The sequence below is a fragment of the Panthera leo genome, chromosome E2, assembly GCF_018350215.1.
Source record: "Panthera leo isolate Ple1 chromosome E2, P.leo_Ple1_pat1.1, whole genome shotgun sequence".
NCBI lineage: Eukaryota > Metazoa > Chordata > Mammalia > Carnivora > Felidae > Panthera > Panthera leo.
In genome coordinates, this window is record NC_056693.1 from 16,386,594 (window position 1) to 16,405,549 (window position 18,956).

General features: G+C 37.2%; 2 protein-coding genes across 5 annotated transcripts in view; one reads left to right on the forward strand and one right to left on the reverse strand.

The window, feature by feature from the left end:
• The window catches only part of LOC122208715 (zinc finger protein 569), a 33,593-nt gene extending 17,200 nt beyond the window's left edge, over positions 1–16,393 (reverse strand). Inside the window, exons 1-3 of the mRNA XM_042920080.1 lie at positions 16,304–16,393; positions 14,675–14,830; positions 4,322–4,379 (exon numbers count right to left, since the gene is read on the reverse strand). Of these exons, the coding sequence (XP_042776014.1) occupies positions 4,322–4,336 (15 nt within the window). The 5' untranslated portion in view covers positions 4,337–4,379; positions 14,675–14,830; positions 16,304–16,393. The remainder of the gene's footprint in view (positions 1–4,321; positions 4,380–14,674; positions 14,831–16,303) is intronic.
• An 86-nt stretch (positions 16,394–16,479) lies between these two features.
• Positions 16,480–18,956, forward strand: part of ZNF570 (zinc finger protein 570) — a 38,510-nt gene continuing 36,033 nt past the window's right edge. The window contains exons 1-3 of one of the 4 annotated variants that reach the window (XM_042920094.1): positions 16,480–16,658; positions 17,342–17,795; positions 18,335–18,385. In XM_042920094.1, the coding sequence (XP_042776028.1) occupies positions 17,742–17,795; positions 18,335–18,385 (105 nt within the window). In that variant the 5' untranslated portion in view covers positions 16,480–16,658; positions 17,342–17,741. The remainder of the gene's footprint in view (positions 16,659–17,341; positions 17,796–18,334; positions 18,386–18,956) is intronic. The other 3 variants (XM_042920096.1, XM_042920097.1, XM_042920098.1) reach the window with 3 other exon arrangements.

Genomic DNA, 18,956 nt, shown 5'->3' on the forward strand with positions numbered 1-18,956 from the left:
AACAATTTAAGTATCTATGCTCCCAATACAGGAGCACCTAAATACATAAAAGAAATTAATGGACATATTTGTAAGCTTAATTCAATTCAATGTCAATACCTCAGTAGTTTTAATTATGGAAACTGAGTAATTCTAAAGTTTATATGAAAAATATAAATAGCTACAAGTAGCTAAGGCGATGCCGAAGAAGAACAAAGATGGAGGACTCATTTGCATTATCAGATCAAGATTTATAATATATGGTAATTAAGATAGAGTGGGAGTGACATAAGGAAATCAAAACAATGGAAAAGGACATAAAAGTCAGAGATACATATATTAACATGAATAGGTCTGAAAACACAATGTGGAGTGAAAAAAAAGGAACTGCAGAACTGTAAGCCCATTATGTTCTCAGTTATTTAAAAATCTCAAACACAGAGCAACATATGTGGTGTTCACATATACAAATCTGTGTGATAAGAATATAAAACCATGAACTCTATGGGGGCGCCTGGGTGGCTCAGTCGGTTAAGTGTCCGACTTCAGCTCAGGTCATGATCTCGCGGTCCGTGGGTTCGAGCCCCACGTTGGGCTCTGTGCTGACGGCTCAGAGCCTGGAGCTTGTTTAGGATTCTGTGTCTTTCTCTCTCTCTGACCCTCCCCCGTTCATGCTCTGTCTCAAAAATAAATAAACGTTAAAAAAAAAAATTAAAAAAACAAAAAAACCCATGAACTCTACGGATATAGGTAACATTCATGAGAGTGCATCTGGGGACAAAGTATCTGTAATATTCTAATTATTCTGTTGAAAAAAATCTTGAGGCCAAAAGGACAAAATACTAAAATATGCTAATTTGGGGAGCTGGGTATGTGGCCATTTATTCTACTTCTCCCTCCCTCTTCCTAGATTCTTTTTTAAGAGAGAGACAGCGTGCGTGAGCGGGCTACAGGGGCAGAGGGAGAGAGAATCTTAAGCAGGCTCCCTACTCAGTGCAGAGCCTGAGTGGGGCTCAATCCCATGACTCTGGGATAATGACCTGAACTGAAATCAAGAGCTGGACACTCAACTAACTGAGCCGCCCCATAGATTTTCAAATAATAAAGAAAGGAAGAAAAGAGAGAGACAGAGGAAGAAGCAGCTCTTTATTAGTTATACTATTTTGTGTTTTTCTAACTGACTTGTATTTTATTCTTACCAATTCCTTTATTTTCTTATTTTGTTTCTAATTACCAGAACTGTGTATTTTGTTCTTTCATTCTTTTGTTTATTAACATATTGTTTTCAGCCTGTGCAATGCTTTACTTATTAAAATTTTTTTTAATGTTTTATTTTTGAGAGAAAAAGAGAAAACGCACGCACATGCACACGCACGAGCAGGATAGGGGCAGAGAGAGCCCGAGACATAGAATCTGAAGCAGGCTCTGAGCTGTCAGCACAGAACTCGATGCGGGGCTCCAACTCCCAAGTGGTGAGATCTTGACCTGAGCCGAAGTCGGATGCTCAACGGACTGAACTATCCAGGTGCCCCATGCATTGTTTTATTTTTTAAGATGTTCTGTAACATAAAGTTTTATGTCTCTGTTGATTTGAGTTGCTTATCTTAGTTTAAAAATTTCTATGTGAATGTTTTTCTTTTTGAATCTTTTATTATTTACTTCATATTTAATTGTATTGTAGAACTATCACATGTATAGTTTCTATGTTTGAAATTTATTAAATTTTATTCAGGCCTAATACATGGTCAGTTTTCAGGTTACTACATATCCAAATAAGGGATAGTAACTGTTTCCAGGCTATAAACTATCTTAATCTAGTAGCTCAATCAAATTTTTTTTACCATTTTTTAAAAACTTTTTATTTTTTAGAGACAGAGTATGTGCACGTGGGGTGGGGACAGCAGAGAAAGAGGGAGAGCAAGAACCTGAAGCAGGCTCTGCGCTGTCAGCACAGAGCCCAGTCTGGGGCTTGAACCCACGAACTGTGAGATCATGACTTGAGTCAAAGTCAGATGCTCAAATGACTGAGCCACCCAGGTGCCCCAACTCTATCAAATTATTATTGGTAAATACATTCTTTTCTTGGTCTAGTTTATCTAGCATGAGCTAAGACAGATCAATGAAAGTTTCCTATGGATATGTATCTTCTTATTTTCAGTGTTCTTTATAGTAATTTTGCTGCAGGTTATTTGATAAAGAAGCAGTCCTAAGCCATTTATCTTTATTAGCTATTGCACTCATCATTTTATTTTTTTAGAGTTTATTTATTTTGAGAGAGAGAGGGACAGCATGTGCACGTGTGAGTGGGAGAGGGGCAGAGAGAGAGAGAGAGAGAGGAGGGAGAAAGAGAATCCCAAGCAGGCTCTCTACTATCAGCACAGAGCCAAATGTGGAGCTTGAACTCCTAAACCCTGAGGATCGTGACCTGAGCCAAAATCAAGAGTCAGAGACCTAACCAACTGAGCCACCCAGGACCCCTGGACAACCACTTTGGAAAACTGTTTGTCAGTATCAATAAAAGGTGACATATATATATATGGTCTATAACTTAGCAATTCTAGTTTTGGTTTATATACAAAAGAATGTGTACATATATGCAACAAAAGACATCTATAAGACAATTCATAGCAATAGTATTTGTAATTGTCCTGAAATAAGAACTACCTAAATGGCAATCAATAACAGAATGGATAAATAAAATTATGGTTTATTTACATAACTGAATAATATACAGCAATCTGAAATTAACTGAACTACAACTACATGCAATAATTCAACATGAACCTGACAAACATAGTATTAGGCAAAAGAAATCAGACACAAAGTATATAGATGAATAATAGAAATCATCTATGGTGACAGTAGTTGAATAGTGGTTACCCTGGGGTGGGAGTAATGCCTTGGAAATGTGCAGAAGGAATCTCATGGTTTGTTAGATCTATTTCTTGATCTACTGCTTATGCAGGTTACACAGTGTGTTCACTGAAAATTAACTGAGTTTCAGGAAAAAACTAGATATACAGAGAAACTGCGAGATAGGGACACACCATCAAAGAAAGGTACATGTCAGTATAGGAAAGCTTTGAGCTGAGGGTGAAAAGGCAGTGAAGTGAGATATGTTTAACAGCTAAGAGTGCAGGATAAACCTGAAAGAGAAAGATTCCAAAGGAAGTATAAAGAAAAAGATGAAGTTTTGAGGAAAAGGAATTATCCTTGAAGAGGAGGCAAACATCACTTATTCTAAGAGTAAAATGAAGAAGAAACAAGGAAACATGGATTCAATTCACTAAAACCATAAATACTCACAAAAACTATGTATACCAGGCATAGAATGTTCTAGGGGCTGGAGATATATAAGTAGCCAAATAAAAAATACTCTCTGTTCACATTTCAGTGGACTAAAATTATAAGAATTTACAAGAAATTATTAGACTGTGGCCCAATCTATAGCAAATACCCATTGAAAAATATAATTATGTAGGGTCATTTGAAAGACACACATCTTGTCTATTTCTTAGGATATTCTAGTATTCTTCTTTACTATTATGTATGATACATATAGAACAAATGGCATATATACTAATCTTAAGTGCATAACCTGATACATTTTCATACATTTATATATTTGTGTACTTAGGTCAAAATAAGAACATTTTCAGCACTCCAGAAGATTCTCTCATATCCCCTCCCAGTAAATATCGTAGGGGTACCTACTATTCTGATTTCTATCACAAGGGATTAGTTTTCCCAGCTTTTAAACTTCATATAAATGGAACCATATCTTTGGTTTGTGAATTTACCTATATTGTTGTGACTAACCAGTATCTGCCATTTTTTTATTGTTGTGTGGTCTCCCTTTGCATGAAAGAGATAATTTATCATTTTTCCTGATACTCTTCATTTCCATTCTTTCCATTGCTGGCTATTTTAACGTACATTCTTTGTTTTCTCCTTCATCAAAACAGACCATCAAAATAGCTGGGTTTTTCAACTACAAGAGGTCACACTATAATATATTCACTGACCTACAACAATAGGTGCCAATGACAAACATACTTCTAAGAAATGTTCATTTTAATTCTTATTTACAATGCAAAGTATGTAATGAATTTCTGCTCTGGTTTGGTAATAATAATGAAATTGAAAGTTGAAGCCCAACTTTAATCTCTCTGAATGAATGTTGGTATTACCATTTTCACTCTTTCCTGGTCTTAAACTTCCAACTCTGTTTCCTCTGAAAATGCTTATGTATATAAGATTTTCCAATTTACTGTATGGATTACTGTAATCCCCTTAAACTACACTGTAGAATAAAGGAGAGAATATACTATTTAAAATTTACCTGGGACTCAGTCATTTCCTCTTCTGTCTGGTAATGGACAGGGCTTAAAAAGGCAGAGCTGGGAAAGAGAAGAAAAGCCATTAGACCAGGTGTGCTTTGTGGTTTCAGAAACCTGTACCCACAAGGTGGATTAAAGGTCATCCTGTAGCAAAATGATTCTTGGATCCATCAGAAAGGCCAAGAATATTCACACCAGAGGTGCTGAGAGGTATAAGGATGACTGGTAAGATCATGTATAGCTTAGGCATAAGGTGGATAAGAATACGATTTCACATGTGGGGGATGTCCCATGAATCTGTCAATAGCTCTGTATCAGAAAATAAATAGTTCACAGGAAGCAGGAAGACACACAGCTTCATGAACACACATAACCAAGAAAATCAGAAAACTGACAAAACAGCTAAGGTATTTTAATGTATTGAGACATTACCAACTAAATGAGAATTTAAACAAAATGGTAATATAATTATATCCTTTCAAGGAAGGAGTAAGGAGAAGTTTGTGTGTCTGTGTGATATTTATTGGAGATTGGTGGTGGTAAGAGAATTTCTTTTTTGCCATAGTAAAAAATATATATATAAGAAATCACACAAGAGCTGAAAGAGGTTTAAAAAAAGGTGAAAGTGTTTTTTTCTGGCAATAGGAATTAGGGATGGGAAAAAAAAAACAGTAGTTTTCCTTCTTTTTATTTCAAGTCTAGTAGCACTATTTCATTTTTTTAAATAAAATTCATATTAGGGTGCCTGGGTGGCTCAGTCAGTCGAGTGGCCAATTCTTGATTTCAGCTCACGTCATGATCTCACGGTTTAAGAATTCAAGCCCTGCGTCAAGCTCTGCACTCACAGCACAGAGCCTGCTTAGGGTTCTCTCTCTCCTCTCTCTGCCCCTCCGCCGCTCATGCACGTGCTCTCTCAAAATAAACAAACAAAAAAAAAAGAGAGGACAGAATAAGATGGTATCTCAGTAGTTTCCCAGCACCAACAGTACAAAATTCTGGAAAGAAAATTTGATACTTCGCTAAGCATAGAGAACCAGCATACTCCGAAAGGCCACATGTGGCAGATAATGTTACTAACAATAGCCATTGCCCTCATCTTATTCCTTGAAAAAGAAACCTTAATTTTTTCACATGCCAATATACCTTCTCCCAAGGATGAATCATGATTGATCCAGGTCAATGAGGGTAATCCTACTTCCCTTTGCCAGTTACTCACTTTCCCAGCATCCCCTGCAGCTATGAGTTACAATGTGACAAAATATTGGCTAAGAGGAGAAGGGTTATGGAAAAATTTGTGATATATATATATATATATTTTCCCCCCTGCACATATCTCTTGCACACAGCCCCTTTGGCCTGAGGGTGCATACCAGCACATTCTGTTGTCCAGACAGTTCTGGCTCTCGTAGTGGACGTGGGTCTATGTGGGCATAGGTTAAAAGAGGAATTATCATATTAAGGGCATTTGCTTAAGGTGAACTGAAGTCGTCAACTAGCCAGACAGAAGACCCCAATCAGGACTCCCTCCTACTGTCTTTCTTCTTTCTCTGAATCATCAAATTTCTCAAGTACAGGCAAGAAACGGAAAGTGGAGAGAAAACTCCAAAATTTCTTTGAGGCACCTTATGATGAATTTCATTGTAGAATTTCTAATAGCAGTATGTGAACTGGAAGGATGGTTCAACAAAAACGACTTTATATATTGTTAAGGACTTACAAATGATGAAAAGAAATGAGAGCTCTTATTTAAAGAGGATTTCTTCCCCATCACCTTCAATGAAGTTATGCCACATTTATATTACAGTACAGGTAAATATATTTGTCTCATTCTGCCTTGCATTTTGGGTTCTACTTCCATCCTCATTGATATCTATAAAAAAGATTGCTAGGAATTTGATTGGGATTGCATTTAACCTACAGATCAAAGAGACATGAAAACATGAGTCTTCCGATCCACGAATGTAGTATATTTCTGCACTTATTTTTTTTATTTCTTTCATCACAGTATTTTTTTTTTTTCGTTTTCAGCATACAGTGTCTACACATATTCTGTGAGATTTATTTTTAAGTATCTTATTTTGGGGAGTGTTACTAAATTTTTTATTTCAAATTCCAACTGTTCATTGCTGGAATGTAAAAATGATTTGACTTCATATACTGATTATGTATCTTGCAACCATGCTACATTCATTGAAGAGACCTAGGAGCTTTTCTGTAGATTCTTTGGGGTTTTCTTTTTTCTTTTTTTAATTTTTTAGTTTCAAACTATGTAAATACATATCTTTTTTTTTTATGTTTATTTTTTTGAGAGAGAGACAGAGACAGAGCATGAGCGGGGGAGGGGCAGAGAGGGAGACACAGAATCCGAAGCCGGCTCCAGACTCTGAGCTGTCAGCACAGAGCCCAATGCAGGGCTCCAACTCATGAACCGCAAGATCATGACCTAAGCTGAAGTCCGACACTTAACCGACTGAGCCACCCAGGCGCCCCTTGGGGTTTTCTATCTAGATAATCACGTTGCCTGCAAATAGAAACAGCCGTATTTCTTCCTTTCCGATTTATATGTCTTTGTTTTTCTCTTGCTTTATTGCACTGGCTAGGATTTGCAATACAAGGGTAAATAACGGTGGTGATAGAGGACATCTTCACTTTGTTGCTAATCTTAGAGGTAAAGCATTATCTCACCACTAAGTATAATGCAAACTCCAGTATTCAGGTTTTTTAGATGACCTTTAGTAAAGAACATTCCCTTCTGCTCCTAATTTGCTGAGAATTATTTTTTCATGAATAAATGTTGAATTTTGTCATGCTTTTTCTGCATCTATTGAGATAATCATATGGTTCTTCTTTACTCTCTTTTGGTGAAGTACAGTCACTGATTTTCAAATAATGAACTTAAAATTCATTTTGTATTCCCAACATGAATCCATTTAGTCATGTTATATTATCCTTTTTATATTGCTAGATTCAATTTTTCAATTCAATGTTAAGGATTTTTGTATCTAAGTCCGTGAAAAATTCTGGTCTGTGGTTTTCTTGTCATGTCTTTGTCTGGTTTTGATATCAGGGTAAGGCTGGTCTCATAAAATGAGTTGGAAAGTGTTCTGCTTCTTCTACTTTCTGGGAGAGTTTATATAGAATTGTTACAGTTTCCTCCTTAGATGTTTGCTATTTCACTTGTGAATTATTTGGGTGTATAGTTTCCTTTTTAGAAAGTTTTTTTGTTTACTGAGGTATAATTGACATATAACATTATATTGGTTTCAGGTGTACAATATAACGATTTGATATTTGGGTACACTGTGAAAGGATCATCAAAATAAGTCTAATTAATATACATCATCTTACATAGTTACAATTTTTTTCTTGTGATAAAAACTTTTAAGATCTATTCCCTTAGCAACTGTCACATATGCAGTAGAGTATTGCAAACTATAGTCATTATGCTATACATTACATCCCAGGACTTGTAACTAGAAGTTTGTACCTTTTGACCACCTTCACCTATTTGTCTTATCCCCTACCCTACCCCTGCTTCTGGCAACCCCCAATCTGTTTTCTTTACCTATGACCTTGGTATTTTGGGGAGGGGAGGCATTTTTAATTTTTTTTAGATTTCACATATAAATGCAATCATACAGTACTTGTCTTTCTCTGTCTGGCTTATTTCACTTAGCATAATGCCCTCGAGGTCCATCCATATTGTCACAAATGGCAAGATTTTATTCTTTCTTATGGCTGAATAATATCCCATTGGATATTATCTGGATCTACTTTACTCCGATATTCAGGATGTTCAAAAATCACCAAGCTGGCTAAACAGCAAAAATCCATACATAAGGATATCATACTCATGGAAAATCAAAAAAGAAAAGAATTTCAAAGAAGGCAGTAAAAAAGAAAACACCTTATGTATAACACGACAAGAATAAGAATTACAACAGAATTCTCATCAGAAACCATACAAACAAAAAGACAGTGGAGTAAAATATTTAAAGTATTAAAAGAAAATCCTACCAACATAGAATTCTCTAACCTGGGAAATTATCCTTCAAAAGCAAAGGAAACTAATATTACACTGTATGTCAACTAACTGGAATTTAAATTAAAACTTTAAAAAAAAGTGGAGAAATAAAGACTTTCTCAAATGAACAGAAACTGAACTTTATCACCAGTAGACCTGCCTTGCAAAAAATGTTAGAAGTTCTTCAGGCAGAAGAAAAATGATATAGGTCAGAAACTTGGACCTACATAAAGAAAAGTAGCGTATCAGAGAAGGGATAATGAAGTTAAAACAAAATCTTCTGGCTCTTTCATTCTTAATTTTTCTAAAAGAGAAATGTTTATTTAAAGAAATAATTATATTAGGTGATTATATGTATTAGGTGATTTTATAGCACATGCACAAGTAAAATGAATGACAGGAATGTCACAAGAATGAGAGGGAGGACTTCGGAATACAGTTGACCCTTGAACATCACAGGTTTGAACTATTTGGGTCTACTTATACGGGGATTTTTAAAAATAAATATAGTACAATACTGGGGCGCCTGGGTGGCCCAGTTGGTTAAGCATCCGACTTCAGCTCAGGTCATGATCTCGCGGTCCATGAGTTAGAGCCCCGCGTCGTGCTCTGTGCTGACAGCTCAGAGCCTGGAACCTGCGTCACATTCTGTGTCTCCCTCTCTCTCTGCCCCTCCTCTGCTGTGCTCTGTCTATCTCTGTCTCTCAAAAATAAACAAAACAACAAAAAAGTTTAAAAAATACAGTATAATACTGTAAATGTATTTTCTCTTCCTCATGATTTTAGTAACTTTTCTCTAGCTTAATTTCCTGTAAGAATACAGTATATGATACATATAACTTAAAAAAAATACATGTTAATCAATAGTTTACATTATCAGTAAGGCTTCCAGTTAATAGCAGGCTATTAGTAATTAAGTTTTGGGGGAGTTAAAAGTTATAGGTGGACTTTGAACTTCACAGTGTTTGACACACCTAACTTCCATATTGTTCAAGGGTCAACTGTACTGTTATAAAGCTCCCTGCACTTTATCTGAAGCACTATAGCATTTTTTGAGAGTGAACTCATTTTAGGTAAAAATATATATTGTAGGGGCACCTGGGTGGCTCAGTTGGTTAGGTGTCCAACTTCAGCTCAGGTCATGATCTCACAGTTCCTGAGTTCGAGCCCTGCATCGGACCCCATGCTGACAGGTCGGAGCCTAGAGCCTGCTTCGGATTCTGTGTCTGTCTGTCTGTCTGTCTCTCTCTCTCTGCCCCTCCCTTGCTTGTGCTCTGTCTCTCTCTCAAAAGTAAATGAACATTAAAAAATTAAACAAAAAAGAATGATAAAAATATATATAAACTCTAGAGTAATACCAATTTTCTTTTCACAAGGATAAATGATACAGTAAAAGAGTGGACAAAATGGAAACATGCTCAGTGAAAGACAGAAGTCCAGAAGGGAAAAAAAGAAACAGCAAATGGAACAAACAGAAAAGAGTTACAAAGATGACTGATATTAATTCAACTATATAAATAATCATATGGGGGCGCCTGGGTGGCTCAGCTAGTTAAGCGACCGACTTTGGCTCAGGTCATGATCTCACAGTTTGTGAGTTTGAGCCCTGTGTCGGGCTCTGTGCTGACAGCTCAGAGCCTGGAGCCTACTTCAGATTCTATGCCTCCCCCTCTCTCTACCCTCCCCTGCTAATGCTCTGTGTCTCTGTGTCTCACAACAAATAAAAACGTTAAAAAAAAATTAAAAATAAATAAATAAACAAATAAATATATAAATAAATAATATGAAGTATAAATGGTCAAAATACAAAAATGGAAAAACAGGTTGTTACCAGTGGGTAAAAACACCAAGACCCAACTATATGTGCCTACAAGAAACACATGTTAAATATAAACATCAGATAGGTTAAAAGCAAAGGAATAGGAGTGACATCAGCAAAAATATAAGAGTAGGAAATTCTAGGGGTCCATGTCTGTTCAGAAACTGAAAAAACTAGCAAAACCTGTCAGGATCAGCCTGATAGTAACTCTGGAAGACAGTCAAAGGATACAAACAAGTAAATGCTTAATCAGGAGAGAGGTGAATTAAACACAGTAGGAGATCTCTGTGGTATTGTAACTAACCTATTCACAATCACAAAAGCAAGAAAAACACTAAGGTACTAAGAATAATGCAAACAAAAGCTGTGTAAGAGCCATTTATTCGATTTACTGATGTTCATTAAAAGTGGGCTTAAATAAATATCATGCTTTAAAATAGAAGTGAGCATGGTAATGATGACACCTTTCCCAATATTATCTATAAAATTAACATAATTCCAGTAGCCTTTCAAAAAACACTTTTCATTCAACTTGTCAAGTCAATCTTCAAATTTATTTAAGATGATCTGAGAAAAGTGAGATTAAAAATAACCCTAAAATTTATCTAAGAGGGATGATATGAATATACACATATCAAGCATATTTACTCATATTAAAAAATGGAATAGAACCCAAAAAAACTAAAAAAATTTTTAAAGTTACTAATAGGAGTAGAGAGAAACAAGGTAATAGAGGCACAAATATAATATAAACAAGACCTCTTTACCTTATCTGACCACAATGCTATGAAACCAGAAATGGGTCACAAGAAAAACCACAAATGCAGGGAGGTTAAACAACATGCTACTAAACAATGAACGGGTCAACATGGGAAATCAAAGAAGAAATAAAGAAAAAAATACAAGGAAACAAATGAAAATGAAAACATGGCAGTTCAAAACCTATGGAATACAACAAAAAGCAGTCCTAAGAGGAAAATGTATAGCTATACAAGCCTATCTTAAGAAGCTAGAAAACTCTAAAATAAACAACCCAATCACCTAAAGGAGCTAGGAAAACAAATGAAGCCTAAAGCCAGCAGAAAGAAGGAAATAATAAAATTACAGCATAAATAAATGATATAGAAACTCTACTCCTGAAACCAATATTGCACTGTATGTTAACTAAAGTTAAAAACAAAAATAAAAACCAGACAACAGAACAGATCAATAAAACTGGGAGCTGGTTGTTTGAAAAAAACTGTAAAATTATAAACCTCCAGCCAGACTTATCAAGAAAAAAAGAGACAGGACCCAAATAAATAAAATCACAAATGAGAGAAGAGAAATAACTAACACCACAGAAATACAAACATGGATGAATAAATGAGCAAACAGAAGATACATTAATAAAACCAAAGTAAAAAGTGGGTAATTCTGAATTTTTAAAATTGGAAATAGCAATATGAACTCATGAAGTCCATTCTGTTAAGAATATACTTCCTGCTACAACATTAATGAACACTGAAAACATGCCAACTGAAAGAAGCCAGTCACAAAAGATGATATGTTGTATGATTTCATTTATACCAAATGTCTGGAAAAGGCAAATTTATAGAGACAGAAAGCTGATTATGGTTGATTACACTGGGATGAAGAAGGGGAATAGGAGACTGATTGCTAATATGTATTTCTTTTAGGAGGGGCAAAAATGTTCTAAAATTACATTATGATGATGGGTATACCTGTGAATATAGTAAAAAAAACCAAACATTGAATTGTACACTTTAAATGGATAAAATATTATCAAGCTATTAAAAAATAAAAGAGTGTATTTCCTAGCTCTGTCCACCAAAAAGGAAAAAAAAAAAACTCTAGAAACAATGACCCTGCCAATAACAATAAGCACTGTAACGGTGGTCTCAAAATATCATTTCCTAATAAAAGGAACCAGAGCACCATAAAAAAAATGCCTGATTCCATGCCTAAGGCAGGAAATATCCAAAATGATCTTGGAATAACCTTCATACCAGAAATGTAGGACACTATCAAAGACTTCCAGAGATGTGTTAAAAAAAAAAAAAAAAAAACAAAAAAAAACTTAAAAGACATCTTGAAAAGACAACCAAAGATGGGAAAATTTGAGCTTAACAGAGAAAATAAGCACAATGGTTTGAATTACATCAAATATGCTAAAATCTATGAGTACATAACAGTAAAAATAACAACTCATTGGGAAATGCTAAGGAACCAATTCAATAGCCTGAAAACCTATAAAGGGAAAGAATCAGTGTATTCTGCTTTTCCTATAAAAACCTTCTTCAAGGTAACCAAAGGGTTGATGAGGGAAATTTTTTTCTTTACAATATTCCAGCCAGTAAATGAAGAAGGAATGCAGAACTCAAACACCATTTATACCAAATATCATTTTGTAACCCCTACTGAAATATAGCTGGTAATCTTCCATGTTTTCTTAAACTGATACAGTGGTAAAAAGAGGGATTGTTCTATTTTGAAAACATTTGACAAGTAAAGGAAAAATATCCCATCTCTCTACCTTACTTCCTCTAATATTTCAACCCAACAGTCCTTCAACCCCATCAGGAACTTCGTTCATTCTACCAATTTTTCACTGTCCCTCACCTCCTTCCTATCCTCACTCTTCTACTTACCTGGCCTAAAATTCAGTCAATCAATATAATTAATTCCTGCCAACTTAGACACCCTTGCCTCACATTACTCCTAATTAGTTCATGAAACCAACACTCTGGTTAAATCCAACTCCATCTACCCCTCTATTTCACTCCTCTTCCATTTAAAGAAAAACTTAAAGAATTATCTATAACAGGTATCTCCAAACTTTTTTCTCTATTTCTCTCTTTAGCCCCATACTCCACTGAAACTCCTCTTCAGGGTCACCAATGACTTTCATGTTGCTAAAGTCAACATTCCTTTCTCAGTCGTCTTTTCACTTGGCCTATCAGCAGCACTGACACAGTTCTTGTTAACACACATTTTTCCTTTGGTTTCCAGGGTATCAAACTCACTTAGCTTCCCTCCAACCATTCTAGCTAGTCCCTTCCAGTCCTTTTTGCTTGTTCCTTCTCATTTCCCAGGCTTTGTTGGAGTGACCCAGATATAAGTCCTTTACCTCTACCTTTTTCTATCTATCCTACCCTTTAAGTGATCTCATTCAGTCTATTCACTTTAAATATCTACATATTGATAATTCCCAAATTTATGTCTCTAGCCTAGATCTCACATAATTTTTTTAAAAAAATGTTTATTTATTTTTTGAGAGAGAGTGTGCACGTGTGAGCACACAGATATGCATGAGAGCGGCAGTGGGGCAGAGAGAGACAGAGAGAAATCCCAAGCAGACTCCGTGCTAACCTAACCACTGAGCCACCCAGCACCCCTCAGATTCTTCTTTTGAACTTCAGACTTGTATATCCCACTGCCAACTTAATATCTCTACTTGAATGTCCAATGGGCATCTCATGCTTCATATACTATATTCCAAACTGAAATCTCACTATCTCCCTTTGCCCCAAGTCAGTTTTTCCTACTTTCTTTCCTTTCTCAGTTAATGATAACTCTGTTCTTCAAGTGTGCCAGATTGAAAAATACTGTGTCCTCTTGTCACAATTATACTCCACATCAGTTCCTTCAGCAAACCCCATCAGCTCTATCTTTAAATTATATCCAATACATGACTACTTCTCACCATTTTTACTACTCTGTTCCAGGTCACGGACATCTTTTCCCTAGATTATTGTAAAGGTTTCCTAAATGGTCTCTTCTACCCTTGTCCCCCCACCCCCATCCTTCTTCGTATAGTTCCTCATCAGAGCAGCCAAAGTGATACTCTTACATTGTAGGCAAGATAATGTCACTCCCATGATCAAAACTCTCCAACAGCTTCCCACCTCATTCACAGTAAAAGCCAAATCATAATATGGCCCATGTTATGAACTTGATCTACCCTTCTTCCCTCCACTTACCTTTTTTCTCTCATTTCCCACTAGTCTCCATCTCATTTGCTCTATTTCAGCCATACCAGCCTCTCTGCTGTTAACAAGCAGGTTCCCACCTCAGGACTTTTATAACTGTTGTTCACTCTGCCTGGAATAACCTTCCCTCAATTACATGCATAAATAGCTCCTTTACTTCCTTCATATCTTTTGTTTTTTACATTTATTTTGAGAGAGAGAGAGCGCACACATGAGCAGGGGAAGGGCAGAGAGAGGGAAAGACAGGATGCCAAGCAGGTTCTGCAATGCCAGCATGGAGCCTGACTTGGGGCTCGAAACCATGAACCATGAGAGTAGCCGAAACTGAGTTGGATGCTTACCTGACTAAGACACCCCGGTGCTCCACTTCCATCATATCTTTATTACCTTTTCAGGATGCCTTCCCTAGCCACACCATCTAAAACTTGAATTCCCTTCTCTCACCGTATATACCCTTCTGTTTTACTTTTTCTCTTAATATTTTTCACTACTGAATGTATGTTATACTTAACTCACTTACCTTATTATCTGGTCCACGACAATGTAAGTACCATGACAGCAGAGAGTTTCTCTTTTGTTCAGTGCTATATCCCAAGTATCTAGAATTATTCCTTTCACATAGACAGCATTCAATAAAGGGAGTGCTGATGGATAAATGAATTAGTACCTGAAGAATCTAGAAAATAAATTTGAAAAGAGAATACTGCTTCAGAAAAATATTTTAGAAAACACCTATTTCACAAAGATTTTTAAAATGTAACCAGGGGCGCCTGGGTGGCTCAGTCGGTTAAGAGGCCGACTTCGGCTCAGGTCATGATCTCGCGGTCCGTGAGTTCAAGCCCCGCGTCGGGCTCTGTGCTGACAGCTCAGAGCCTGGAGCCTGTTTCAGATTCTGTGTCTCCCTCTCTCTCTGCCCCTCCTCTGCTGTGCTCTGTCTATCTCTGTCTCTCAAAAATAAATAAATGTTAAAAAAAATTAAAAAAATAAATAAATAAAAATAAAATGTAACCAAACTGCAAATTAATGAAATTTTACATCTATGAGGTTAGCAAAGATTACTAATAGTGGATAACCATTGTTATCAAGGGTGTATGAATACAGCAATCTTATACTATGCCAATAATACTGTAAATTATTGGAACCTTACAGGAGAATAATTGGATAGCTTTAAGGAGCCTTTAATAACCACATACATTTTGACCTATCAGTTCCCCTTCTAGAAGCCTACCCCTCCACCTCCTCCCCCAAATTAGTAAGTGCATTATAACATATGACAACTAGTTGTGATAAACACATTGTTCATAATGGCAAGAAACTGAAAAAAACAAATTACCCATCAACAGGGGTAAATGTATTAAACTGTAGAGCATGAAAAACTTTAAAATGACGACATACATTTGTAAATGTTTAAATGGGAAGATATTGTGTATTGTTAAATGACAAAGGCAGGTTACAGAACTGTATGTGTAGTGTGATACCAATTTCTTAGCTATTATGGACATATATAATAATATAGCAATGCATGAATGTATTCACAGAGGAGTGAAAAGATGAGAAGTAAATTTTGACGGTGGCTGGCAGAATTACGAACGTTGTTTTCCATGACCTTTTCTGTATTTTGCGATTTGGGGCGGGGAGTCGGGGGCAAGGAGCATGAAGTTGGTACGCAAACAACGAGGCTAATACACAAAAATAAAATTTAACGTAAATAAATACCAAGTGTTGGGGCTATCGATATCTCACATAAAAACACATTTTCAATTACCATAACCAAAGAAATGAGGCACTGATACAAACAGTCGCACAAACCTACACACACAACCGTGCTCTACCTTTCATCCACCGAGTTTATCATTCACTCACGATCCCACAATCACGCACGTTCGCACCCACATTCATACTGAAACGTAAAAGGAAAAGCACACCCACAAAATCCGCTTACACACACGTTCTCACGGCCACACTCAGTCACAAATGTCTGGCAAACAGTTCCATCACGCGCCACTCCCACGGCCGCAGGGAACCACCCGCACCTGCACAGCCCTGCCGGCATCCTCCTCCAGCACGCAGGCACGGGGTCCGCAGGCCCCTACTCCCAACCAGCACAAAGGGTCCAGGGCTCAGAGCTCGAGGCCTCCCGAAGACTCACCAAGGAGCCCGCGGATACAGGCCCAATCCCACAACTCAATGCCGCCCAAGTGGCACAACCCCTGCGGGCTGAGTCGGAGGCTCCTGTAAGGTCAGCGTCGGCTGTGACTGAGGGCAGCACGAGCCTCGGTCCGTTAGACGCCGGACAACACTTCCCAGAGGCCCCCGCGGCTCACGGGGGTGGGGGCGGGCCGGCTTTCTTGTCGGCGAGTAGCGGTAATTAGCGTACCGCTGCGTTTAAGGGCGCCAAGATCTGCCCTGGAGGCTCAACAGTTTTGCTGCAGCTGCTTCACTTGAGCCCGGCACTCCACTAGGAGCCTGGAAGTGCAACTTGGTGTCGAAAAGAATCTGAAAAGGTTAGCAACTTTTCGGCCGAGGACTACATTTCCCAGAGGCCTTCACGGCCAAGTCTATTTTCTGCGCAAAGTGCCTGCCTTCTTACGGTTGGCTGGGTCGCCGGTTTCCCGGTGTTACGGTGCCTGATACGTGAAGGAAGCTCCGCTGAGTGGGTTTAGTTCCGTCTTGTCCGGGCCCCACACGGACTTCAGCAGGGTGAAGACTGGGAAAAGTCAGGGGCCCGTGGCGGGACGAGATGGACCAGCTTGACCCTCAAGTTCCTGGCAGGCAGAAGAGGGGAGTGGTGTTGTGTCACCGTGTGTGGCAGATTTAGGCCGTGGACCTGGTGGTAGGGCGTCTATGGAGTCCAGAGACTCTCAGGTCCAGTGACTGAGGGTCGTGCGAATTTGCGACCATTTGTATGACAATGGTCGCGTTGTAAGTTCTTGTGACCGTTTGATTCTGACCCTGCAGTTTTTTCAGATACTGTGTGCTTTTGTCAATTATTTGTGTGTGTCTGCTTTTCGGACTCGAGCCTGCTACAATATTGAAACTTACAAGGTTCCGTTTATAAACCACAGTCACCAAGATATTAAATGGGAGGAATTTTAAACGTTTGTGAATCCATGTAACTGAAACACCCATGCTTTTTAATTCTCTGTTACTCCACTACTGCCCTAAAGATTTTTCCTTTTTTTTTCAGCATTTCATATGGGTCAGGCTCTGACTTGAGAAGAAATAAAAAACCATTGACAATGAAAGTTGAAGACTCTGCAGTAATTTTGCAGAAGAGACTAAAATGGAGAAAATGCCTCTGAAAACACTAGCCCAGTGCTTTTCTGCTATGATAGGCTGGCAATGAGAACGAAATGCTGCAGACTACAGCATGCTAAATATCAGGAACTTGTAGTTGTTGGAGATTATCAGAGAGGCTACTGACTCATAAGCTTACCATGAAGCTATATAAAGCCCGTAGGACTATAGTACCTCTAGGATGTCTTCCTTTCACTAGATGATATTGGGCGCTGTTTCAGAGAGTGTGAATTGGTCTGGGAAGGGACAAGAAACTCCCAAACACTACGTAAAACGAACGTGCCCTCCAAATGAGTTTTGTTTGTATTTTGTCTTTACCAATAGTAAATTTTTTCCTGTCTTCTGTAAGAATTATTTTTGCTTATCATTTTGTTAAGAGATGATAAAAGAACAGAATTGGGTGTTCTATGTCCATCCAGCTTCCTGATTTTTTATACTTGGAGATTTGTCTAGATCTCCTTTTATTTCTGTTAACTTTGCCTTATATATTTTGAAGCTCTCTTATTGGATGGAATACATTTTGAGTTGTTTGAATTGTAATAATTTCCTGTTGGATCAGTCCTGTTGGAGTTTACTCTTTATTTATAATGGCTTTTTTTTTTTAATTCTTGGTCTATTTTGATATTACTATAGTTTAACCATCCTTCTTTTGGTTAGTGCATGGTTTATCTCTATCCTTTTGTTTTTAACCTGTTTTATTTTTAAAGCATGTCTGTTATTAAACAGCATTATTTTAAGATCAATAATGACAATCTTAATCTTTAATTTGACATATTTAGTGAATTACATTTAATGTAATTGGATTTTGGTCTACCACCTTAGAATATATTTTCTTTTTTGGCCTAGCTTTTAATATTAATTTTTTATTTTGAGATAATTCTAGATTTGCATAATTCAGAGATCCTGTGTGCCCTTTATCCAGTTTCCTCCAATGGTAAGTAACATCTTCCAAAATTATGTATAGTGTCACAACCTGGGTATTTACATTGATACAGTGAAGGCTTAGAATATTTACATCATCACAAAGATAGTTCATGTGTTCTTTTGTAGCCACACCCACTTCCTTCCTGCCCACAGCCCCCTGTTTAAGGCCCCACAACCCTAATCTGTTCTCCCATCTCTGTAATTTTACCTTTCAAGAATATTATATAAATGGAATGATATAATGTGTAATTTAGGCATTGGCTTTTTCATGCAGCATAATTCCCTGGAGATTCATAAATGTTTTTACATGTATAAGTAATTCATTTTTATTACCGAGTGGTATTCCATGTGGATATACCACACATTGTTTAGTCAGTCACTCACTGAAGAACATGAGTTGTTTCCAACTTTTGGCTGTTATAACTAAAGCTGCTGTACACATTCATGTACAGTTTTTTGTGTGAACATAAATTTTCATTTCTTTTAGGTAAACACGTAGGAAGGATTTTAGAAGGAATTTGTCAATGTATACCAAAAGCACAAATGAAAAAAAAAAACTATCTGGGATTTTGATTGAGATT